The sequence below is a fragment of the Alnus glutinosa genome, chromosome 5 (assembly GCF_958979055.1).
Source record: "Alnus glutinosa chromosome 5, dhAlnGlut1.1, whole genome shotgun sequence".
Lineage (NCBI taxonomy): Eukaryota > Viridiplantae > Streptophyta > Magnoliopsida > Fagales > Betulaceae > Alnus > Alnus glutinosa.
The window spans coordinates 22,929,669-22,955,796 of record NC_084890.1 but is presented as its reverse complement, the minus strand read 5'-3'; the positions used below and the strand labels follow the sequence as shown (position 1 = coordinate 22,955,796).

Here is a 26,128-nt window from a genome sequence, read left to right as displayed (position 1 = left end):
ATATGAAATGGTGTTAATCATATTTCATTCTCACAATAAAAAAATGAATATGTAAAATAATTGAAATGACAAAATATATATAGAAATTAAAAGAAAAAAATGCACTCACACCTTTGCGGTTAAGCTGTAAATTATGAATCATCTTTGAATTTTTATATTAGTGTGAAATTATAGTATGAGATGATTGGGTGCATTGTTTTTCCAAATCAAATTCTATTGGTATTCGCAATTTTTTTAAAAACAAATCAGATTTTAAAATAGCCCCTCAATTTTTCGCTTTTTTTTTTTTTTTTTTTTGCCATTCGGCCAAAGGGGGTGGCTCACTTCCATTTTCTTTTTCTTTTGGGAAAAAAAAAAGCCCTTATGAACTAACATCTGATTTTAAAATAGCTCATCAATTTTCAAGTGCATTAATGTGACCCATTAAACTACCAAAGTGAATATTTATATGAATATTTTGACAAAAGTAGCATTTTTGACACTTTAATAGTTTGATGGATTACATTAGTACACTTGAAAATTCGAGAGACTATTCTACAATCAGCCATTAGTTCAGAGCTTTTTGTTTTTTGTTTTTATATTTTTTTTAACATTATTTAGATGCGGAAGGTAGCTCACATGCCACCCCCCTTTCCCAAGGGCAGCCACTCCTAACACCCAATTTCTTCCTTTCCAAAAAAATAAAAAAATAAAATTTTGAGTTTTTTATTTTTAAATTTAATTTTGGTTTTTTAATTCAAAAATAACACATGACATGGATATTACAGGCATATTTCGACAAAATTCGCATTTTTGAAACTTTTTGAAAGTTTGAGGGGCCAAAGTCCAAGCATTGGTAGTTCGATGGGCTACTTGCAAAACAACTGGCAGTTTGAGGAGCTAAATTGTAATTTTCTCTAAAAAATATTTTAACTTGAAATTTAATACGAAAAAATTGGTCTCTTCGAAGTCACAAAAAAAAAAAAAATCAAAAATCAAAAATTAAAAATCAAAAAATCTCAAGCAACACAGGCACTTTAGTTCCAGCAGATAATTTATCAAACATCATGGAAAGGGCAAGGCTTAATCTTGATGTGCGAAGAGATGTAAGTTGATTTGTTATCATATTTAGAGTTCTTTTAGAAAGAGAAGCTTTCCCTCAACCTCTTCCACTCTCTTTGTAGAATTCTGCCCTCCCTCCTCGAACCTCCTTCCCTCCCTATTTTTTTATCTTTTATTTTGTTATTCCTCTTTTCCCTTGTTTTGAAGGGCAGATATATGTTGCCATCCACCCACTCAACCCTTTCTTTGCCCTCCCACCCCTTCCTCACCGCATATGTGCTCCACGCGCTGCCCTCAAGCCAAAAAACCTGTATGCATGCACATTCTAGACCGGAAATCCTGAATATTATTATTATTATTATTTTTTTTTTTTTTTTTTGACATGTCCACACAAAAAGAGGATGAGAGATTCGAACTAGTGACCTCCGCTTCATGAAGCTTAATCCCCAACCGATTGAGCTACCCCTTTTGGAAACATAAAATCCAGAATATTATTAGAAAGCGCTTGTCTGCTAAAGATAACAAAGACAAATTCATGTGAATTCATTTCCAATAATAACAAAAAGCTTGATATTCTTGGAGGAAGGGCAATAGTACAATATATGCATGCAGATTCTTGTGACTTGCGCTAAAAATCCATGCAACACGTACGTGGCATTTAGTTTCTGTATCAACTTCCTGCTAGAAAAAGTTTGAAAATCAAAACCTGCCTTTTCCATTTTTCTCAATGTTGAGGGAGAGAGAGAGAGAGAGAGAGAGAGAACGCAATTTTTCATGGGTGGGGGTCAAGAATCGTCAGCCTATTTAACAACACTGCCCCCCCATTCATGATGTACAGAAGAAGGCTCTAAAGTTACAGAAACCTACCCAATCTCTAGAATTCACCTTCCCACCTGATCAATGTTGCAACATATGATCGAGTTAGCCAAATCAAACAGGTTCTTGATAATTTACATTAGTTCCCTGTTTCATTAACTCCTTTTTTGTCATCTTCCGCCTCAGGAGCACCTTTGGTTCCTTCAGCCATCACAACTTCCTCACAAGTGGTTGGGTCTATCTTTTCAGTCCCATTACCTGATTCTGCCTCTACGGAAGGATCGGAACTCGGATTCTCATCTGTTGATGCCACCAATTGTCCACTAGCGGTTTCATCATTCATTTCCAATCCATCAGTGGATGATGAAGGTTCGGCCGCATCTGGCTTGCTAACTTCTTCTAATCCAACTTGAATCTCACCATTGGGTAGAACATCAGATGGGTCACCAGATTTTGAAGTCTCCCTCCATTCAACCCATTCAGGTGGTTTATCAGTTTCAGTGTGTCCAGTTTCTTTTAAGTTGTTAGACAAGACATCTGTAGTTTCTTCTGACTTTTCTTCAGCCTCTGGTGAAGATGTTGCAGTGTCAACCAACTCATCATCTTCACCAACAATAACATTATCATCACTGCCACCATTAATAACATCGCCCCCCTCAGTATTAGGGGATGGAGAAGCCAGTGAGCCAGTTGAGCGTTCATTGGCAACTCTGTCATCCTCAAATGCAAACCAGTTGGAATTTGTAAAAAGTGAGCCGCTGAACATACCAAGGCAAAATGCAACAACAACTAGTCAAGTAACTGGAATTGTATACGGACAGAAAATCTGAACAAATAGTTTATAAACAGAATATAAAAAAAATGATAGCTCAGTAAAATGCACTAATCTTTTTCTGGTAAGTAAACCAAAGAAAGCAGCACCGTAAAAACTCTAATTAACGCCGACCAAAATATTTAGAAGTTTATTACAGGGCCATCCAAGAGAATTAAAGCGAAATGGATTACTAATGGCTTTATGACCATTAACCTACTACATTATTCAACGAGCATGTGAGCCAAAATCATAATAGACAGCAAGCACGCATATTTTCTTCCAGAAAATTCAAAAACTAGCTCCCCTAGCCATTTCTGGTTTAAGCTGAAATTCACGCTGCACTCCTGTCATTCTAATTAGCAGGTGCACATTGGTTTTTCCAAAAAAACTAATTGCTCTTTCCTAATTAGACTTGGGCTGGTGAAGACCTCATGAAATTAAACAAAAGCCTATAAAAGGTAAGTTCTAGCCTACATCAGTGTTGTAAAAACCGCTCCTATATAGGCATCCTTAAAATGCAGAGTAAACCAGAGGGAAAGCACCTTTTCAATACTAAAAGTAAATCACATTCTATTAAAAACAGAGTTTTTTCTAAAGTGCCGGGCACAAAATGCCGCACCTTTTCAATACTAAAAGTAAATCACATTCTATTAAAAACAGAGTTTTTTCTAAAGTGCTGGGCACAAAATGCCGCACCTTTTCATTCTTTACATAAATGTAAATTTTATGAAAAATAACTGTTGGATCAGCAACCAAATAGATCTGACTAATGTTCTGTACTACTGACTTCATTGTTATTGCCTATTAAAATACTCAGTTGTCTATTTTCCATCTCCCTACCCCTTCACATAAAAACAAAGGCCATGTTTGCTAACTTATTCTCCAAGTGCAGTTTGAAAAATACACTTTTGTCTAATACATTACCAGGCAACAGAAAACGTAACACTTATAAAACGTTCTGCACCTTCTTGTAAGAATGTTCTGACAAAACATATTATTTAAAAACAAAAAACAAAAAAAAAAGTGGCCACAGCCACTCTTTAAATTTTTTTTTTTATATAATATATATATATAAGGAGTTAGCTTAACATCTGTTTGTGTTTTCTCAAAATAAGGAGCAAAGAAAACATTTTCTCAATTGTGACTCCACCCAAAAACACTTTTCACCTTTATGTCACATCAAAACACTAGTAAAAAAAAAAACACTTATCCAAATACACTAACAAACATAGCCAAAAATTTCTTTTATGCTCTTTGACCATCATGTGTTGGACCAAGAACACAATAAACATTTTCCCTTTTTTTTTTTTCAATTTTTTCTTCTGCCTTTTCTCTTCTTGGTCCCATACATCTCCATCCCAATTTTGTTGTTTTTCTTCAGCCTTTTCTCTTCTAGGTTCCATAAGGTCTTCATGATTAAGTGCATCTTAAACTTTTAACAACACTGGCTACAAGCATGAATTGCTAGCCATCAGCATCTCACCCCAAAAGTGAAAAACAACCATCCAACAATACAGAATACAAAGACAACATCTTCCCACCGAGAACACAAACTGAGTCTTACTAAAGAATTGACAGAAAAAAAGGTTAAAGAAGACCTTGTCCCTACCTTTCCTGGTCATCTCCCAGTCGTAGAGAAGATAAGACAACTTCAGCAGATTCATCATCAAAGTAGACATCCTGCAAAGTATCCAGGTAAGAAACTTCTCCATTATTCATAAAAGTTTCTGTTTTCTACTAAAACACCCTGCTATCAGAAAATGACAACAATTGTTATATATGACATGTATGTAAGTGAGACATAATCAAAACCATGCAAGCCATTCATCAAGCTCTTATCCGTTTTTTTTTTTCCTTCTAAAATATCAATCATTATAGTAGATCACTTTGGAAAAAGAAAATGAATAAAGATGGCGAGCACTATTTATTTTGATGACTCGGTACTGGAGAGAATCACCACCTAAAGGGTCGAATTACCAATAATGATATCCATATTGAACTGCAATGTAAGCAAACTAACTCAACTGTCAACATATTTCTTTAATCAATATAAATTCTTAGTCTATGACTAGAAAAACATAAGTCATGTATGGCCCATCACAAAACAAATGTTTATAAAATGGCCCAAATCAATTTTTAAATGACACGAATTGATGGTAAAATTGTTGGATTCCTCCCAGGGACACAAATTCAGATAGGATCACTTTGTCTAATTTCCAAGTTAAACAAAAAACATATCCATTGCTTATATTCATTTAATGCTAAAAAATGAATGTAAATAGCACCCTGGGGGGAAGCGTTTAGCAAATCACTTTTAAATAGTAATATCCTACTCAATGTTTAGGCTAAAATTCTTTTCTTCATGTACTTTTCTAACTACATCAAACTTCATGGCTGATAATTCAAGTAGCGGGAGATACTTATTGGCCACCAAAAGATGATCCCTTGTTTAAACCTAACCTAAGACCATTTCCAAAGTAGAGGATAGGCTAGTGAAAAAAAAAAAAAAAAAGATACTACTCAACAGAACAATCCAGCATGAACAACCATCAAATTATACATAGTTACTAAGATTATCTTCCCGTATCAACTTTTTTTAAAACAAAGTAATTTTTTACCCCAAGAGGAGGGGTAAAGGAGATTCAAACTAGTGACCTCCGCTGCATGAGGCGTGATCTCAAGCCTCATAAACTTTAATTTTAGGCAAAATGCTTTCTTACTGTACTTTTCTGACTAAATCAAACTTCATGGCTGAAAACCCAAGAAGCAGGAGATACTCATAGGCCACCTTTATACCTAAGATCATTTCCAAAGTAGGGACTAGGCTAATGAAAAAAACATAGTATTCAACAGACAACCAGCATGAATAACCATCACTTTATATTCAACGGAATACACATGGATTGCTATATGGATTCAGAAAGTTAACCCCTGCTAATTGTATTCAGAAGATCAACCTCCCACCCATACCAATAAGTTCATAATGTATCCCATACCTCATCGTCTCGTTCAAGTGAGCCATGAGCCTGAAAAGTATTAACAAGAAGTTCTATAAGTAAATGAACATTTATCTAACAAATGAATAGTAATTGAACACAGAAGTAATCACAGTAGAGATGGTTATAGTAGTATGAATAACAGGAGTCAGGACTGAGTTCGAAAAACTATGTTAAGATAACTGTGAAATAGCACTTAGTTGGGCAACTGGCCTGTCTATGAGTATATGAGAATAGAAGTAAACAAAAACTGCATAATCAAAAGCAAGTGATTAATTGTTGAATAAAGTTAGATCAGATGACACTCCAACCAAATCACTAACATGAGATCACTGGAGAAAGAAAATTAAAGCAAAAACTGACTTCCTAGTTGACTAAACAAGCGTCAATTTTTAATCGTTTGCATTTAGAGTGGTAAAACAGAATCAAGAAGAAAGTATCTCAAGGGTGTGGAACTCATCAAACCACAAAAATAAAAATAAAAACAGTAAAAGGACAAAAGATCATGATGGGTCCATAACATCCGTGTTTTAACACATTCTCTAAGATTACCAACTTAATGTTGACTAAAGCAGGCGGCAGTAGTTTTCTTAGGTGAGGCAACATGTTCAAAAGTTTGGAAGCACAATACTCAATGCATTTCCACATCAGAAAAAAAACAGTGGAGTATAACACCATCATTGTAATCATTGAATATTGTAGAGCAACTAGGAACAAAGATTAATGTACCCATCCCATAATAGAAGAGGCTCATTTAAGCCCAGTCATGAAGAGTAGAATCCATTCAAGTTAAGAAAAGACTGCAAGCCAGGGTTTTCAGGTTCGCCAAGATTATCAAGTTCAATATATAGCCTTAGGAAAGGAAGTAAAGTGACTTTTTCTATACTATAAGGAGAAGACAAGAAACAGCTCAAATACAAAAATGTTCGTATCAGTAATTCCCAACTGGAGCATCACAACAAACAAATAAATTAAAGCAAGGATCTATATTTTTTTTTTTGATAAGTAATAACGAATTTATAAAAAAAGCATAAGGTACCCCTAAGTATACAGAAAGTATATACATGAACTACCAAAGCAGCCTACAACAAAAAAGAAAACCCGACCCTAAAAAACCCAAGCCTTCAAACCCAAAACCTTCGGAAGACCCCAACCCTACACCATGTGCACCTTGCCTTTCCAAAGTCAGGAGGACGCGCTAGAATCACCATAGTTGATGGAGCTTACCAAATTCAAAACTTTCCTCCTACATTTGGTCTTTGGACGTGCTGTCTTAACTACCCGATGGAAGTTAAGACATCGCCAAGGATGGATCCATATCCTCATCACTACTCAACTCCCAATCTAAGGCCAAATCCAACGTCAAATCAGGAGGTAAAACACCCAAAGGGTATGGGGAGCATTTTTGGGTTAAATTCTTACTAACATGATTAAAATGCAATGAGTCTTGCAGAATCATTCGGCGCCTTACTATCCAAAAACACAACTTTATCATTCATAAAAAAATAATAATAATAAAAATTTTCAAACTTTATCCAATCTTTTCCTGGAGATCAAAGTTTTAAAGCTAAAGAGATGGGCCTTGAGGTATGCTCATATTATTAGACTTATGCCTCATGCCTCAGGCATCCTATCTTGATAACTTGATTTAGTCCTTGCCAGTATGGTAACATGACTTTGGTCTGCCAGTTCGGTAAAATAACACCCCTTCCCCCTTTCTTTAAGTATGATTATCAGAAAAACTTCATGTTCTCCCTTCCATAAATCCACTTAACATATTTGTCTCTTATTTACAAAGATTACTAAGAACTCAATAGGTGATATGTGAAAGTTTTAGAAGGCACCTCATCAATTTCATCATGACTGTAAATGCCATATCGAAAAGCCTGGCTTAAGTTATTTGCTAGGGCTGCCACATCATAGTCTCTGTCTTGGTAATCATCATCATCACTATCTCTAGTCCGATCATGCAGTGCAGTTGGCCGCCTGTAAAAAATGAATCATTTTTAAGGATGAAAATATGAGCGAAAAAAAATGAGACAGTAAAATGCGATCCCGTAAATTAAAAGAGATATGGTCATGGCCAGCTCAATTTCTCAATTGTATTTATCTCCGGAGCCTCAAGGGTTGATAGGATAAGCATGAAAGATTTACAGTTAAATTGGTTATTTGTGGCTCTTACTCATGCCTGGCTTACCTCATACTGACAGCCCTACTTGCCAGTAAAGCAGTACTGCCTCACAACAGCCCAAATTGTGAGCAATAAAACAAGTAAACTATATTTAATAACCAAAAAACTATTTACTAAAAGTCTAAAATTGTCAACACAGTCAAAATAAAACAAATACATAGCCTATTGCAAGCATAGTGGTTCTGACATACCATTGTCGTTTGTATGTCAAAGCAACAAACTAGATCGGATACAACATTGTCATTATGATATTTCATAACTTCTTCATTCAGTTCAGCTCCATACATATACTAACCGAGTGATGATGCATAATGGGAAAAGGCACCACACACATACAAACATGTTATTTTCTACAGATAGACTAAACATGCATCCAGTGGATCTTGCGTCTTGCCTCCAAGATCTCACCCTCCAACCTGCCCTTACAGGCATTCCATTTGAGCTAAAACTCATTGGCACATACAAATATACATACATACTACAGTTTGGATGGTAAGATGGGGAGCAATAGTGATTTTTTAGAAGATAAATCTTGCCAGTTTGGACCATGCATGGAATAATTATAACCACAAAAGAAAAATTTTTTAGAAGATGAATCTTGCCAGTTTGGACCATGCATGGAATAATTATAACCACGAAAGAAAATTTTAGTTTCATTTACTTATGCCTTATTGAAAGTACTTTAAACTGCGAATGCAACACGTTTAAAATGAAGAAAACATACCCACAGGCCCACTGATACACATTTTCCACAGCATTCCGTGTTGATAGAACATTTGTATGCCAATCAGTCCATTCACTATTTTCCTGTCAAAAGAAAAACCACTCTAAAAATGACTTTCAAAGATGAAAACGATAGAGGGGATAAAATTTTGCGGCATCACTTACATGTTACTTTTTGGCAACTAACCCACAAAAAAAATAACTAAATGAAGTAAAAAGTGGACGTGTACAATAGAACCAAAAGAAGAAAAGATAATTACTGTCAAATACTTTTGATACTAAACCTATCAAAACTTATATCTCAACTATAGATCTCACTCAAACATAATTGGAACAACCACAATTACAGAATTTAATAAAACATTTTAATGGTCAAAGAGACATATCATGCTGAAAATGGATAATAATATGAGGTTACAACGAAACTTGTATAAAGGAAAAGGGCACAAATTGGTAGGATAAATACAACAACAAAGACAACTATTGGAAACATAAGAGTACACCTGCAAATGTGCCTGAATCTCACTGTTGCTATTCCCCAATTGAACAAGTTTGTTAGATATACGTGTTAAGTGCCCAATATTCCCTATCCTTGGTGGGGATCTACCCTCAGCAGGGACAGTTGGCTGCAGAAAAGAATTGAACAAATATAATGTCAAATATTGTTTCCACATCTACAGCAACATATCCAAAATATTTATATTTAAAAGAACAGAAAATACATGGACTTATTAATCATTTATAAAGGACTGGACCACTACCTTGTTCGAATCATTTGCCAATTTGTAATTATTTTCAGCTTCAAGAATTCTCCCAACAAGATTACACTCATGTAGAAGATGTTCAATAAGAGGCACATTCTTGCTCTCCAAACACGACAGTAGTATGCTCTCTATGTGATGATGCAGGAAGTTATTGTAGGGATACCTTCACAAGCAAACAGAGGAATAAGGGTCGAGTCCTGTCACCCTTCCTAGATAACAAATTTTGTTTTTCATTTTTTAACTTACTCAAAGAACAAGTCTAAAATTCTTTGTACAGCTCCAAGGCGAATTAATTCCTTCTCAGCAGCTTCGCTGCCAACTGTCACCAAAACCGAGATAAACTCCACAATCTGAAAAATTCCATGATCAGCAATAATCAGCAGAAAGTTGCAAATATGGCTAATCCGCATTTGTGAATGTAAGCAAATACGTAAACGGGTTTGGCTAATATGTTAGTAAAAACCTACAAACAAATTATGATGATAAAAAATCAGGCTGAAGGAACAAAGAAGAGATTATAACAAATCAGTAATAGTCCATAGTTAAAAGAGGAAAGACAACAAAATATTCAATGCTTATAATAAATCAAAAAGAATCTCAAACACTCATATAAACAATACCTTTAGGCGATGTTTTCCAAGAGGCGGTTGTAACTTGCCATAAGTAGTTAACAGGACATTCTCCAAAGTTGAAATATTCAAAAGCTTGAGTAAATCACCTGCAGGATAAAATCTGATTAATATTTGTTATGTCTTTTGATAAAAAGGCACTTACACAACTGTTTAAAAAGACAACATTTCCCCTCCCAACTCACCATGAAGACATTAAAGAAATAGCTTCTTGCACCTGAATCCCTTAATATTTTAATTCCTTTATGTTCAACATTATTATGCCCAGGTCTCCAAAATATACAAAACTTACGAACCCAACCAAGGCATCATATAGAACATTCGAGTAAAATACAAACATTGATGACAATATGCATCGTTAAGCAAAGTTTACTAGTCAACCCACATGCCAGGTCCATTGCCCTAGGCTTATGTGCATTCTCCCGTTCCCCCCAACCAGTAAACTGCCGCCCAAAACTTGATTGTTCTAGCATACAAACATTCTTTATAACTCCACAGGTATATCAAAACTGTTCTGATGGAATCTAAATTAATAGTCAGATTCATATTCTACAATTTCTCAACAAAAAACTCAACATTTCCTGCCATGGGCCTCCAACTACTCTAGGTTTGTTCCTAAGTTTGATTATAAATTTCTGAGTTTAAGGCAGCAGCACAAGTATACTGCTAACTTCCCAGCAATGAAAACACAAATTAATCAAGCCTTAATCTTTTCTTCTTCTTTTTTTGAAATTGTGATTGGCTTTGTAAATCCTAGTCAATTAATTAGGGTCAGCCACGTATAGTTTTCCGCCATTCTATCCTATGCAAAATATAATCTTGTTACCTCATGGTATTCTAGACATTTTCACCACTTAAACCCATGTTACTTAGGCTTCCTTCTCCATCAACTTGAATTAAATCACACCTTCTCACCAGTGCATTACCAGTTCCTGTTGGACATGGTTAAACCCAACCTTTGACTGGATGAATCCATTCCTTATCCAATGTTTTCTATTATTCCTACTTACCCATCTTAATATTTACATCACTACGCTCATTTTATAGCCATATTGCTTCTTTTTAAACCAAAATCTCATACCATAAAGCATAGCTGGTCTTTTAATGGTCCTATAAAAATTTCCTTCAACTTAATCAGAATTCTCATACAAACTCTCGATGTACTTCTTCCCTTCATCTATCCTGCTCTTATTTTATTTTTCTGATAAGTAATAGAAATATTGAGACAATCTAAACACAAGAAGCATACAAGAAAGTCCTATAAAGAATTTCAATCAATTCATACAATCAAAATAAAAAATTACAAAAAAAAAAAAAAAAGAAGTTGAAAGAATACCGTTAGTAGTGCACGTCCAATCATACAGCACTCTCAGAAAATAAATGTTTTTAAGAATAAGAATTTATTAAGAGAAAAAGACAATGCCCTTGTACACAAAAAGAATTAAAGAGAGAAACTCACCTTAAAAGCGTTTGAAATCTAAAAAGTTGACAAGATTTACAAGATTTGAAATAGGATAAATTAGGAACATAGACTTCAGCCCAGTCGAAGAGAGATCTCAAAAAAGAGGATTCTAGGAGTCGCATCCTCCTCAATTTCCCATCCTCATGAAAGCGAAATTAAAAACCTCACTCAAGCAGTACTTTTAGGAGAAATAAAGTAAATGGGTGATGAACATTTAAGGAAAAAGGTACTCGCAAGTTTGGAAAGTGAGAGTTCCCACAGAGAAAAAAAAGAAAGAAAAAAAAAAGGGCAGAACACGGAAAGTGTTAAATTAACTAAAAACTCAAACACTAACATTAAGGGAGGAATCCTTACTTAGGCTTTCCAACATGCCTTCAACTGTCTCAGGATTAGCAGTTACTGTAGATCCCTGAGCTATTTGGCGGTTGTATGTATGATATACTCCCAAGGTTAGCCTCTTAGGGTCTAACAAAGATATGCATACCGACAATGAGTTGACCAGAACAGACTTCGGCCGTGAATCTTCCAGAGCATGACGAAATAATCTTCCTATAAAACTGCAAACATAAAAACAAATAAACTTTAGACAAATAATTGAAGAGCCATAGTATAATTATGCGCATATTTCTACCCAACATGAGAGAAATTAAATGCTACCTTGGGCTGGAAATTTTAGCAGAAAGCCCAGATGGAGCAAATCTTGTAATAGCACACAGTGTTTCTGCTGCATTAACATGAACTTCAGGCGAGTCCTGTAAAAAGCATGTCCATAGATGTATCTTTAACATCAATCCACAGTTCATATACCAATAGATCAGACTCATCGCACAGATGATCTTATGACCAAGACACGCAATACAGCATAACAGCAGCAGAATATGCTGGCATGATACCAAATAACTAACGACCAGATTATCCACCTCAGTTATGCATATTTGTGGGCAAAGATAGATGATAGCAATTCACCTTAGAAGAACAAGATTTCATCTTAAACACGTTTACGTTAGTGTAATTACTGATCAGCAGGTAGTAACAAACAAAATTTGGAGACAATAAGGCTTGCAGAATTCAAAGGTGCATGTACACATGCTTGTAAACATGTGTAACAAATTGTTAAGAACTAGCATATCCTACATAGACATATCCATGACATATTAAAATCCTATTTTCGGATATGCCGTATCACATCTGCGCAATAGCATGGTTAGACAGAAAATCTCCTCTTTGGAAACCAAAAGATAAAGCCGAGTCCCATGATGTCAAGGCTTTTTGGAGTGTACATGATAGTTACCACAATTTCCTTTTTTTATGACAAGGAACCCCTTCCAAGGCAAGGACACTTCATGTATCCATCCCTATTAGGTAAACCTCAAAGCTTATCACATTATATTATATTTCTCTTTTCTTTAAGTTTCTAAAGATGGTATTGTGGTAATTTCAGTAATGATAACAACAGTTGGGGACCAAGGGTCATATTTTATTAAAATATGACTTGCTCAGCTAATGGACTTTTACGGTCCTTAGCTAGTTTAATCCTTAAATTTTGTCACTTGCTAATATAGTCCTATTCCTAGTAGCTAATGAATAAAAAAAAAGTCCTATTTCACCAAGGTTCCTATGTACAAGTTTATCAAAATAAGAAGTTTATGACATCAAACCTCTTAAAACAAGAAAAGTACGCTACAGAGAAAGGCTGAAATAGAGCTGGAGATGAGCTATCCAAGGGTTTAGTCCAAAGAAAATCCGAAAAAGGCTACTCCAGAAACCAAAATGTCTAAGCAGGATATCAGTGTGTAGAAAACTAATGAGAACAGAAAGAGGAATACATAATAAGATGTATAAAGTAACAGTACAATATAGAGCAGAATTAAAACCAGGAAAAAAGAGATCAATCGAGTACCGAGACACAATCACTAACATCTACAGGTTCAATACAATTAATACTACTTACTGAAGAACTAAACTTGTCCACAATCATCTCTAGCACATCTGTCTCTTCTATCCACTGCATTGCTTCCATATAGTTCGTATACATATGTTCATCAGCGCCAATCAGACGTATTAAAACCTGTTCAACAAGGAAATATGTTCTCATAAATCACTCTGAAAAAGAAAAATTTGATAGGTATAAATCACTCTGAAAAATATAGTCTAGTCAATCAAAAGAACACTAAAACTATAATAGCTGATGGATTTTCTTTTAGTAGTGGACAGGGTCAAAAGTTCAAAACGCCAAAAACTCTTGTTTAACATAAAATGATGAGAAGAGGCAAAACCAACTCCAAATACAAACATCAAAACACCTGCAAACACTAATTCTAGTCATACAAACAATTAACATCAGAAGCATATAAATCCATGTAATACTTGATAGACCAGAAGAACACGCATGCACACAGATTGCAGATAGCATATACTTGCAATTTAATATGAATAAACACATAAGTAAGGAGTTCAATACCAGAAGCAATATATAAAGGTGATCGACAACTAACCTCCATGATAGACGTTATTCCAATCAGGTCAACCAGCTTCTTGACAATATCCTGGTGAGCCTGGATGGACACAAGAGGCCAGTGTTATTTAAATATTGAAAGAAAGTATGAAAGAGGTCAACTTATGAACAGTGCAGCAGCTTATCACAATTAAAAACCCATTAGTTCAGAAAAGCTATCTAAAGCTGAATAAAGAAGTATGATTATTAATCATTATCCCGGGTGTACAATTTGACATGAACAAAAAGCTATCTTTGGATATCTTACGTTCCAAAAATCAATCTATTAAACGTTCAAATGGCAGATGTCACTAACCTCGTACGATCTAATTTTCCTCCATTTTCTGCTACTATGAAAATGACCAAAAATACACCTCACATGATTGTCTTTAAGTTATTTTTTCCTGATCACTACGCCAGTTTAAGAACTTTACATTTATGAATTTCATACAAGCTCAACCCCATAAATATAGATCATCACATTTTAAGGACAAAAAAGTAGAAAGGAGAGGGGGAGGGTCCAGATGATCATAAAACTTCCTTCAAAGTCAGTGAGACACAGAAAACTGTTTTTCATTTTATTTCAACACAGTAGGTTGACAGGAGATAGGAGAGACGAACAGCTCCACTTGCAGGTTGAATCAATCAACTACCCCCTTAACCTCTAATGCAAAAGCAAATATGGAATAGGGCTACAGTTAATTAACATAAGGGGAGCAAACACAAACAGAGGTGCATTAACATTGACTCTACAGTAGAAACTACTGAAAACAACACCTTTATCAGTAGCTTAAAAGACCAGGGCTACCCTTAAGAAATTTTGTATGCTACCATGTGGCCTTTCTTGGAAGTTGAAATTACATCTTGTATGTTACCATAAAATTCTATGCTAAATTTTTTTAATTAGTATTCTTATCGAAGTGCAAAAATGATGAATATATACATTTATGAAAAGCACTCACCAGGTCACAACAATCATCCAGAGTTTAAAGCATAACCAGGGAGAATTTTTTTTTTTTTGATAAGTACATAACCAGGGAGAATATGTCAATCAAATGAGAAGAAACAATAGACTTACTTGAACATAACGCATAAAAGGAACTGTCTTCCGCAACAACAGGCATATGACAACCTAGCAACAAGAATTAAGTCACAGATGGCCCCATGTAATATGTTATTGATAATTTCATTTAACATAAAAAGAAGTAAAAGGAGGAGCTCAAATCGAATGTATAATGCTACAAGTTCATATCGACAAAAGAACCATCCTACCAAGTATAAAATCAACCAGATTCTAGAAGTTCAACAAAGAACTACCTTGCTAAAGTATCCAGCCAATAGTGTGCTATGGGGGTGTTCGGGTTCCAAAAAGGAAAATAACAAGTTCATCAACTGCCAGCAAGCAATGACCAAAAGAAATCAGTTATAGAAGTAAGATTCCAAAGACAGCAACAGGTTGAATAATTAAAATTTCTTACCTCCTCATCCTCGACCAATGTTTTAAGTATTATATCAACTTCACAAGTAAAAATCTCGCAGGCAATAAAAGGAAACCTGCGAACGCAATAATTTGAGAATATCAATTAAAAGATACATCCAGGTTTACAGAAGTATCTGGGTAACAAAAGGAACCTACTTGAAAGCTCGCCTCTTTTCAGCATCCTCATGAACTTCTTCCACAATATATCGAATAAGCTGTTCAACCTGAACTTTTTCTCGCAAACTGCAAGAAAAAGACAGTGAAAACACATCCAATAATGCCAAAAGAAAAAAAATTCAGTTCCCAAGGAAATTAAAGATCGAATCACCATTAAAACTATTCAAAAGATTGGAGAGAATTATTAGTGAAATTTAAACCAAATAGTTATTCAACCTCACTCACTTAAAAATTAAAGTTGAAAAAAAAAATTGGAGGGTGCGGCGGGGGGGGGGGGGGGGGGGGGGGTGTGCATTATAGAGTTGAACAGCAAAGAAAATGTAACTATTTACTTTTGTAGTTGATTTCCATTCATATATACAACAATGGCAAACACTTATACCGTATCCGATTCAAAATAATTGAAGCATTAGGTATCCAGTAATTCATTTAACATATTTAGTTCAAATCGAAGGATTAGCAATGCATTTATCTAAGGAGACATCCACAATTGTATCCTAGACACAGAAAACTAAGCACGCATCCAATATTCATTTACTAAAAGGCAGTGTCATATTGCAACCCCAACACTGGGCCAAATATGTAGCCATTGAACCATACTTCCAAAAAAGAAAAGGACAAAAAAGCATGTAAAATTAAACTAATCTTCTTGCCCACTCTACAAGGTAGTGGTGACATTAAAAACAACATTCTGATTCTAGTTAGGCTTCTCTCCTGTATACTTGGGTTGTGTCTTTGCGCTTTTTAATGAATTTTGCTGTTATTTATCAAAAAAATAAAAATGAAATCAACATTATAACAACCAGATGAAACTTAAAAGGTTTACACTTGCACAACCAAACCAAAAAAAAAAAAAGATGTAGCAATTAACAAAAATATAATCGAAGTACAGGTATTCAAACTTTGACATGACATTTGGTTATAGGAAGGAATGCGGCCACAGGAAAAATGCTTAGAATTTTTTATAAGTAGCATCATTCATTATTTTTTAGAACTGAAGGGAGAATAAATATAGCAATAAAGGTTTGGCTTTCAGGATATCAATCCATATCCAATTGGTTAATAAACAAGATCCACTTAAGTTATGTTTACTAGTTGTGCATGCATAAGGGATCATCAGTATAATCAATAGATGAAAATGACTAACTGGACTCCTCTTTAAAGGAAACAGCAAAATTATTTTAGCACTAGTACTAAATGAAAAAATTGCAACCAAAAACAGAATCATGATGATAGAAAGCATAATTTCCCACCGTCTTCTCTCACCCTAATATCTAACCACGTATCCATCATCTCTCATGTTAATCATGACTAAGTTTGACAGGAATTTCAAATGAAAATAAGCTATAGATAAAATATGTGATCAAGTGATGGCACAGCCCTCCAACAGCTTTAACCATGACAGAGAAAAGTCTGGCCATGGTGCAAAATGCAACAGCACAGTTTGCCAAGGGTATAAGTTATGCTTCTCACAGAAAGGAAATCAACATTACAATGAATTTATTAAAACATTTGTATACCTAATTGGTTTGGAATATTTTCTTGAAACACACAAACTTGACAAAATGATTATCTTCTTCCACTTGACAAACTATTATTTTTTTTCTAATATAGGTACAACTATTAATTCAAACCATCACGGCAAATAATGATTATATGAAGAAAGGAAAGCTTTTCCTTGAATTGTGCTCCATTCTCAAGTTTCATGTTACGATTCACCAATGTTCTTCAAATTAATCCCCCTGTACTAAGCTTACATTTCTGGTCACATTTCTGCTTTTTTTTCCTGTTGGTTTATAAGTCACAAGAAAGTTTTTTAAAATCCTATGGTATAAGCACCAAAGTGAATATTATGCTATATGCACTGTTTGGACCACCGATGAAATTTCAACTTCTTATCCTATACTCAATTTGGTGTTTCATGTTTGATTATCCACACTAAAAAGAACAAACTGCTCCCAAAATGTATTAGAACTGGCAACAGTATTATGAATGTATTGTATATAATAACTCATTTCTCACAGTTACTGCTACAGAAATTTAAAACAGTTGCCAAAAGGGAAATCATAGTTGAAATGCCTCATATTACATATAATATAAATCCAGTTCCCCATAGTCAAAATATTAAAAACTAATGTCCAATCTTACAATGTCCTGCGAAAAACCTTCTCCCAATGACACAAAGTGAGCATTTTTTTTTTGATAAGTAATGATAGTTTTATTGAAAGCGTAAGGCGCCCCTACGTACACTAGAAGTATACAACAGGAAACACCTAACTAGAAAGCGAAAAAGAAGTGAGGAATTCAGCAAAGCTGATAGATAGAGGGTACAAATAAGCCATCGACCAAACATACAAAGTATGGAGAAACAACTCTAACACCTCCTCTAGGGAGCTTTCTAAATTCTCAAAACACCTAAGATTTCTTTCTCTCCAAATACACCAAAAAAGGCAAATAGGCACCATCTTCCAAGAAGTAGCACTCCCAGATCTCCCCGACTTCCACCAACAAGCCACTAAGTCAAGCACACTTCTAGGCATGACCCACGCGATACCAAAGCGTGAAAAAATGTTGTTCCATAGAGCTGAGGCCAGATCGCAATGCAGAAGAATATGGTCCACTGATTCCCCATCCCGCTTGCAAAGACAGCATCTATTCACAATAATTAAGTTCCTCTTCCTAAGATTGTCCAAGGTCAAAATTCTGCCTAGAGCTGCAGACCAAGTGAAGAAAGCTGCCCTCGGGGGAGCCTGAGACCGCCACACACACTTCCATGGGAACCGAGTACCTCCAGCACACATCATAGAACCAAAAAATGACTTCACCCTGAACACACCTTTCTTGGATGGGACCCATATAAGACAATCTGCCCTCTCCATATTTACCTTGGTAGAGCCCAGCCACTGGAAGAAAGAGGCAAAAACATCTACTTCCCAATCATGAGCCTCTCTAAAAAAACTCACGTTCCATTGAACGGACCCGCCCAAATTCTCCAAATTATCCGCCACTGACGCATCCTTCACCCGAGCAATGCCAAAGAGATCAGGGAACACTTCTTTCAGAATCGAATCTCCACACCACAAGTCATGCCAAAATCTGATCCTACTCCCATCCCCCACCTCAAATCTAAGGAGTTTGGAGAAGTTCTCCCAACCTTTCCTTATAAACTTCCACAACCCTACTCCAAACGCCCCAGCAACCTCTCTGGAGCACCACCCACCCCACAAACTTCCATACTTGGAGTCCATCGCGACTCTCCACCAAGCATCCCTTTCCATACCATATCGCCATAACCATTTACCTAACAGTGCGCGATTAAACTGAACCAGCTTCCTAATGCCAAGCCCCCCGTACGAAATTGGAGTACAAACCTTCTCCCAACTCACCAGATGGTACTTAAAATCTTCACCCATGCCACCCCACAGAAAATCGCGCTGCAACTTCTCAATGCGAGAAGCAACACTCACCGGAATAGGGAACAGAGACATATAGTACGTAGGTAAGTTGGAAAGCGTACTCTTGATAAGGGTCACTCGCCCTCCCTTAGATAGGTATAACCTTTTCCAACTAGCCAACCGTCTTTCAACCTTCTCAATAACACCATCCCAAATACGAGTAGACTTGTAAGGAGCCCCCAATGGAAGACCCAAATACTTCACAGGCAAATAAGCAACTTCACACTCTAAAATGTCGGCTAACCTACCCACATTATCGACATTTCCCACTGGAATAATGCTGGATTTTGCCAAATTAACCTTAAGCCCCGACTCATCGACAGACAAAACAGCTTGAAAGCATTGGTAGTCTCAGTCCAGCTCATACTGAAAGCATGAATTTTGGATATATTGAGTTGCGGCTCACCTTCTCTTAGCTAATTGTAATAGGCGGGCACCTCTCCTTAAGGCAGCATGCCCCAGGAAGAAGCCATATACTATTGTTTTGAGGGCGACTTCTGCTTGGATCAAGCTGGCCATCTTAATCTAATTGGTTTAGCTTCTCGACTTCCTTGAGTCCAATAAGCAGGATTTAATACGAGAGTGAGAGGGCTTAGCCTCCCTCTTTTATACCCCAAGATTGGCAATCTATGTTATTGTATTTAATTTAATAAGAAAAACTGTAGAAATGGAAAGAGCATTACAAATTGATAAGGCGCCCATTAAGAGCTTTGCATTCTTGAATAATCTCATCCTCATCAAGAAGCTCCTCCAACATAAAAGTTTCCTTATCCAAAATCGTCTCCACCTGCAATAAGCATACATCAAGAACAAAGAATTGTAATTGACCAAAAAATTCACAAACAATATATTTACAATATATTTTACCTTCAAAATTAGCAACAGTTACATAATATAAGGCCAGGTAAAATTTCTAAACAGAAAATTCACAACAAGCAAATGGTATAGCAAATGGTATCCAGCCCTCCAAGAGAGGCAAAGCAAATGGTATCCCCACTAATCTGCTCCTAGGTTCAAACAGAAGTTCATGTCACAAAATTGCCAACCCTAATAAGCATGGTTTACATAGAATTTGACATGATCTGACGCACAAACTGCCTCCATATTGATCATACAAGCAGCACCTGATAACAAGTAAAGCCACATAAGCAGCAGGCAGTTCACCTAACAGCTATCCATTTGGTACAATCTGAACAAACTTAAACACCTCATATCATTTAGCTGACCTACTGAAAAGAAGAGTGGTGTACGTAAAATAATACCAATACAGGATTGTCTCGTTCTCATGGGGCCAAAACACCAACTTATATCCGTATGCAGGGGAATGCTTATATGCTATCTCCATGACAGGCCCAATTGACATCAGCATGGTGATGCAGATTCTCATGTGAAGGGATGATACCTACCCTATAGGGATCCAATGACACAATTCTGGACACACAACACCACTTCATTCACCCTACTTCATGGTAGAATCCTACACAGCCTCCCCTTACCTTAAGGATTACCATTCCAATGCAATGAAGATGTAACTCTTAGTGGTATCTCTCACAAACACACAATTTTTAGACCTACCCATATCAAGCTATCTCTAGGTCTCGTTGCATTAATGTTCTGCCCAAGTCATCACCGTTTCAAGTTTGGCTAAAATTGCAAACAGAATAAGCTTATCCTACTTTACCAAAGACTCCTTCATCATATTGTACCCATTGGTAGTTCCAACTTAAAATATCATCAAGTAACACTATATTGTTTGCAAAATAAATGCATCAAAGAACATCAACCTAAAAAGGCCTCATAAGATCCTAACCCATGCAAAACTCTACTCATCCATAACAAAATCAGAAATATAGAAACTCAATGCTGATCCATCAAGTAAGCAAATACAAGGGAAGACACTGATTTTAAAAGCTCGTCACCACATGTAATAGCCACCCAGATCATGGTTCTATTCTTTAATTTCAGTTATAGGGCCACAACCCACAATTCTCTTTCTTTGCTTTTGTATTTCTTTGTGTCACAAATATAAGTATCAATTCCCAACTAGGAAGCATGCTGGACAGGAACCGTTATAACCAGATGTGATAAGTATCCAATATAGGCATACAAGCATAATATAGGACGCATACGGTAAAAAAATTCCAGATATGGTAGGAAACAACTCAAATAGGACTTGGGTATGGCATGGATATGCTCAGGAGTAAATTTTGAATTTTCTTAAAAACATAGAAAAGGGGGTTAAATGTGACATACAGGATCCAATGTTTTGGAAAGGTTTTTTTTTTTATAAGTAATTGAAATATCATTAAATGCGTAAGGCGAACCCAAGTACACAGGAAGTATGGAAGAGAAAACAACAATCTAACTAGAAGGAGAAAAAAAAGATTAAGAAAATCATGATAACTAAGCACTAAAGGTTAAACAAAAGCAGTTATCCAAAGATAAAGAGTATAGAAGAAAAAGACTCCAGCTCCTCTAACGTCCTCTCAAGGTCCTCAACTTTTATCATTATTTTCCCTCCAAAAACACCACAAGAGGCAAGAAGGCACCATATTCTACACAGCAACACTCCAAGTACTACCAGCAGTCCACCGCGAACAAGTCAACTACATGGCTAGGTATAACTCAAGATAGTTATAGCCCAAAGTGACTAAAAAATACAATCCATACGGCACAAGCAACCTCACAATGGAGAAGGAGATGGTCCACGGACTCCCCATTCCTCTTATACATACAACACCTATCAATCGCAATGACATACCGCTTCCTAAAATTGTTCATGGTAAGGGGCCACGGGTCATGCATCCTTTTGTTATAAATAGCTTCTAATTTAATTTTACTGTTTTAAATATTTAATGTCTTTTAGTGCCTCTCATTCACTTTTAAATAAAAATTGGCATTATAACAAAAATATTTGAATGGATGTAAACTAATCAATTAATTAATGTATTCCTACCACACTGTATCATAGAATTTCAAGAGTGACATATTACAATTTCTGTCCCAATGGTTTTGTATGGTATCCGTGCTAGTGTGTCATGGAATTTGCCATTATACAACCCATCCATTTATAGCCCTTTTAATTATAGCAAAGAGCACTTTGTCTACCAAGCAGAACTAGGTCAGAATCTCCTCAAATTTAAAAATACATGAATTACACCTAGATTTATATTCTTCTCCCAAAACTATGCTCCAATGCAGTGTACAGGTCCTGCCGTGTGGAGGTGTGAAAAAAAATTAGGAGGGAATGGGGGGATTTCTCTAGATTTGTGAGATTTGAGGTGAGAGACAGGTTTAAGATTCGGTTTTGGCACAATGTATGGTGTGGATATCAAACCTTGAAGGAAGATTTCCCAATGTTGTTCAGTATTGCTCGATTTAAAGAAACCTCGGTGGCAAACCACATGCTATTTTCGTATGACACCTATTAGTGAAATATTACTTTCATCAGATTCATACATGATTGGGAGATGGAGTTTGTCACTTCATTCTTCAATCTCTTGTACTCTATTAGGCTGAGTCAAGATAGCGAGGATAGGGTCTGTTGGACCCCTTTCCAAAGGTGGACATTTGAGGTCAAATCTTTCTATCATGGTCTTAGCCTCCTGCTGGTCCCCTTGAAAGAGCATTTGGAGAAATAAAGCACCTACAAGAGTGGCTTTCTTTGTTTGGGGACAGCAATGTTAGGGAGGATCTTGACCTTGGATAATCTAAGAAATAGACTCATCATAGTGATGGACTAGTGCTGCATGTGCAATAAGAGCAAGAAATCTATCAATCATCTCCTGCTCTACTACAGAGTACCTAGAGACTTGTGGGTATTGGTTTTCTGTCGTTTTAGTATAGAGTGGGTAATGCCCCAACGGATGGTGGAGTTATTGGCTAGTTAGAGAGGCCAGTTTGGGAGGCACCGTAATTCAGAAGTATGGAGGATGGCTCCCCTTGCGTGATGCAGTGTATTTGGACAAAAACTCAAAATTTTGAAGATTGTGAAAGAACGGTGGTAGATTTAAAAGAAACATTGTTCAAAACCCTTTATGGGTGGACGGTTGCTATCAATAGTTCTCATTTTTCAATTTTCTAGAATTTATGGATTTGAGTTCTCCCTCTTCTCCCTAAATAGGTGTCTCTCTTGTATACTCCTTTTGTACTTGCCTTGCGCCCCTTTGTGCTTTATACTAATATTGAATTACTTATTTAAAAAAAATATATATCCAGTCCATTACATCCAGACCGTCAATTCAACTTACTTCTAACTAATAGAGTAATACTATAAACACATAATCATTCAGTTCAAAACTCTAAAAAATTAAAAAAATTAAAAATTAAAAAAAAAATGATAGGTAAAACTCTAACAAAAAACTGACCCAATTATCCCTAATTAAGTGCTGGGGAAACATAGGGAGTTAGGGGAACCAAAAAAAAAAGGGTGGGGGGGGTGTTCTTTTGATCTAATCTTCCATGACCATTCAATTCTCAGATTAGGGAACGGACAACTAAATAGTTGTGAAGTGGGCATTGTTTTCTGGGTCCAAAACAACGAATAAACTAAAATTCACAAATCCAATTCCTTTGTCTTATCCTACATTCTATAAGAAACCAAACGCAAATTAACACAATCCACACAATTTCCAAAATCTCGTTCAGTATAACATGCATTTTGCGTACACATATTGAATCGACGAAACAAAAACCCAAAACCGCGATTGGAGAACTCACAGGAGACGCAGTGGACAGGCCCGCCATACGCCAAAACATTTTGTGTTCTACAGCGAAATCTCCTCCACGCACCGGACGAAACGCAGATCTAAGGGCCTCAGGAACCCTAGCGCAGCCGCCTCGCCAATCTTCGAATCAATCGCGGATTCACCGATTGCGGACCGAAACGAAACCCTAGAATCTGAAGCAGGCGGATTAGAACAAATTGGGTATTGGATTGGATCGAATCCAAGACGCTGGGAGAAAGAGAGATAGAGAGAGAAACCAGAACGCCAGCAATCGCGGGAGGGACGAGTCTTTAGAAAATGAATAGGGAGAGGAGAAGAGTATACGGCCGAAAATGTTATGGTAATATTTATTTGGTAGCATTAGTTTTCACATCTAGGAAATAAATATATATATTCGTTTATAAAAAATGAGATATTTGTTTGTATGATAATGATGTTTGATAGGCGATAGCCAGCCATTTTGGTATGGAAAAGAGGGCAATGATCTCCCAAAATTTGCATAGCTTTAGTTTTAGTTGCCTTCCCCCCTTTAATGTTGGAGGTTTGTTGTCCACATGCTTTGGGGGCATTTAATGTCTCTCCAAGTTGTTCTTTTCTTTTTCCTTGAAAAAAAAAAAAAAAAACATTAATAAGAATAAGATAAATATGTTAACAATTCATGCTACTAAGCATGAGAAAGAGATGTGTATAATGTGGTTGGCATATAACTTTCTGTATTGACACGTGTTGAAAAGTGATTGGACAAGCAAGAATAACTTTTTCCAAATGCACATGCCAAGAGCAAGAATGACTTGACCAATCACACATAAATTAGTTACAAACTTATTCATAATTAATTTCTACAAATCAATTTGTTAAAATATATATATATATATATATATATATATATATATATATATATATATATATATATATATATATATATATATATATATATATATATATATATATATATATCCATATATCTCATGAGCTAATGGACACTACAATTCATTGAACTGATTTGTAAGAATTAACTACAAACTAATTTATAGGTGATTTCTATTTGAACCAACACATGCAGTGGCGGAGCCACTAACTGGCCCCCCCAAGCCCTAAAGTTCTACCCAAAAAAAATTAAAAAAACTAAAATTTTACCCCAAATTTTGTTATTTTTTCTAATTTAGTTGGGGGCTGACTCCGCCCCTGAACACATGATTTATGGATTGAGGGAGATTCATGCAAACCAGCAAGATAATACTGCAAGAAGGATGATGAATGTCTTCCTTTGCACTCTTTACTTTTTATATCATAGATGTCAACCTCTATTAAATCCTAGGTTTAAGGCAAAACATTAAATCACCAAAGTACATGTTCTATCTTTGGAAATAAATTCATCCTTTAAGATAGGACACAAAGAATGTTGGACCAAAAGGGGCTTAAGGCATGAGTAGTTTTAAGCAGCATCACCTAAATCTAGTATTTAATGAAGCAAAATTTGATGATTAAGGAAACCATACTCATTTATCACATTTATGTCGCACGATTGACATTTTGTGTTTTATGTAGCTTACAATATCAACTATTAAAAAAAACAAAAGTGTAAGGGTTAAATATTATTTAGCCCCCTCAACTAATATCTATTTTTTTTTATTTTATAAAACACATTAACTGACAAGTGTCATGCTTTGGCCATTCAAACTACCAATTTGTTGCAATTTAAATAGCCTTATTAGATTTTTGGGATAAATACAAAATTAGTCATGTGGTTAGCTTAAATTACAAATAACTCCCTACAATATAAAAAAAATAATTTAAAGGTCATCAGGATAGGCCAAAATAACAATTTAATTTATGTAGTAAAATTCGGTCAAAATACTTGACGAATTCCATTAGTATGCCATGTCAACACCAATAGAATGCTGACATGTGTCACACTTAATAAAAATATATATATAAAATCTAAAACTTAAAAAATTAATTTGTTAAGTTTTTCATTTTTCATTTTTCATTTTTATATATTTATATTTTTTAAAAAAAAAAGTGATAGGTGTCATCATTCTATTGGTAATGACATGTGGCACACTAATGGAACCCGTCAAGTATTTTGATAGAGTTTGATTAAATTGATTAAATTGTTATTTTTGCCCTACCTTAAGGGCATTTGAATTATTTTTTATATCGCAACAATTGATTTGTAATTTAGGTCAACCACAAATATTGATTTAGCATTTATCCCTAGATTTTTTTTTTTTTTAAAAAAAAAAACAATAGTCTTTTTCTATTAATTAACAATTACGAAGGGTGATTTTGGTTTTTCAATGGTTCAAATAAGGGTGTTTTCGAAATATTTTGGTCAAATTTGATTTTTCATCCAACA

General features: G+C 35.6%; 1 protein-coding gene across 1 annotated transcript; it reads right to left on the bottom strand.

Moving 5' to 3' along the window:
• Positions 1-1,732: 1,732 nt before the first annotated feature.
• On the bottom strand, positions 1,733-24,128 carry LOC133869953 (uncharacterized). The gene is made up of 19 exons (XM_062307053.1): positions 23,762-24,128; positions 19,726-19,829; positions 15,567-15,653; positions 15,409-15,484; positions 15,248-15,322; positions 15,009-15,062; positions 13,932-13,991; positions 13,388-13,504; positions 12,094-12,188; positions 11,791-11,993; positions 9,966-10,063; positions 9,592-9,695; positions 9,343-9,508; positions 9,085-9,207; positions 8,583-8,665; positions 7,512-7,653; positions 5,668-5,697; positions 4,281-4,351; positions 1,733-2,615 (listed from the first exon to the last, which is right to left on the bottom strand). Exons 1-19 carry the CDS (start codon positions 23,798-23,800, stop codon positions 1,997-1,999), a joined length of 2,346 nt encoding a protein of 781 aa, XP_062163037.1. The 5' UTR covers positions 23,801-24,128; the 3' UTR covers positions 1,733-1,996.
• Positions 24,129-26,128: the final 2,000 nt, after the last annotated feature.

Excerpts from the sequence above, each read along its gene's own strand:
- LOC133869953 (XM_062307053.1), bottom strand. The coding sequence starts at position 23,800 with ATGTTTTGGCGTATGGCGGGCCTGTCCACTGCGTCTCCT. Across the intron at positions 15,323-15,408 it reads CATTGGTCGAGGATGAGGAG|TTGATGAACTTGTTATTTTC; the intron begins GTAAGAAATTTT and ends GCTTGCTGGCAG. Across the intron at positions 2,616-4,280 it reads CTGGGAGATGACCAGGAAAG|CGGCTCACTTTTTACAAATT; the intron begins GTAGGGACAAGG and ends TGGTATGTTCAG.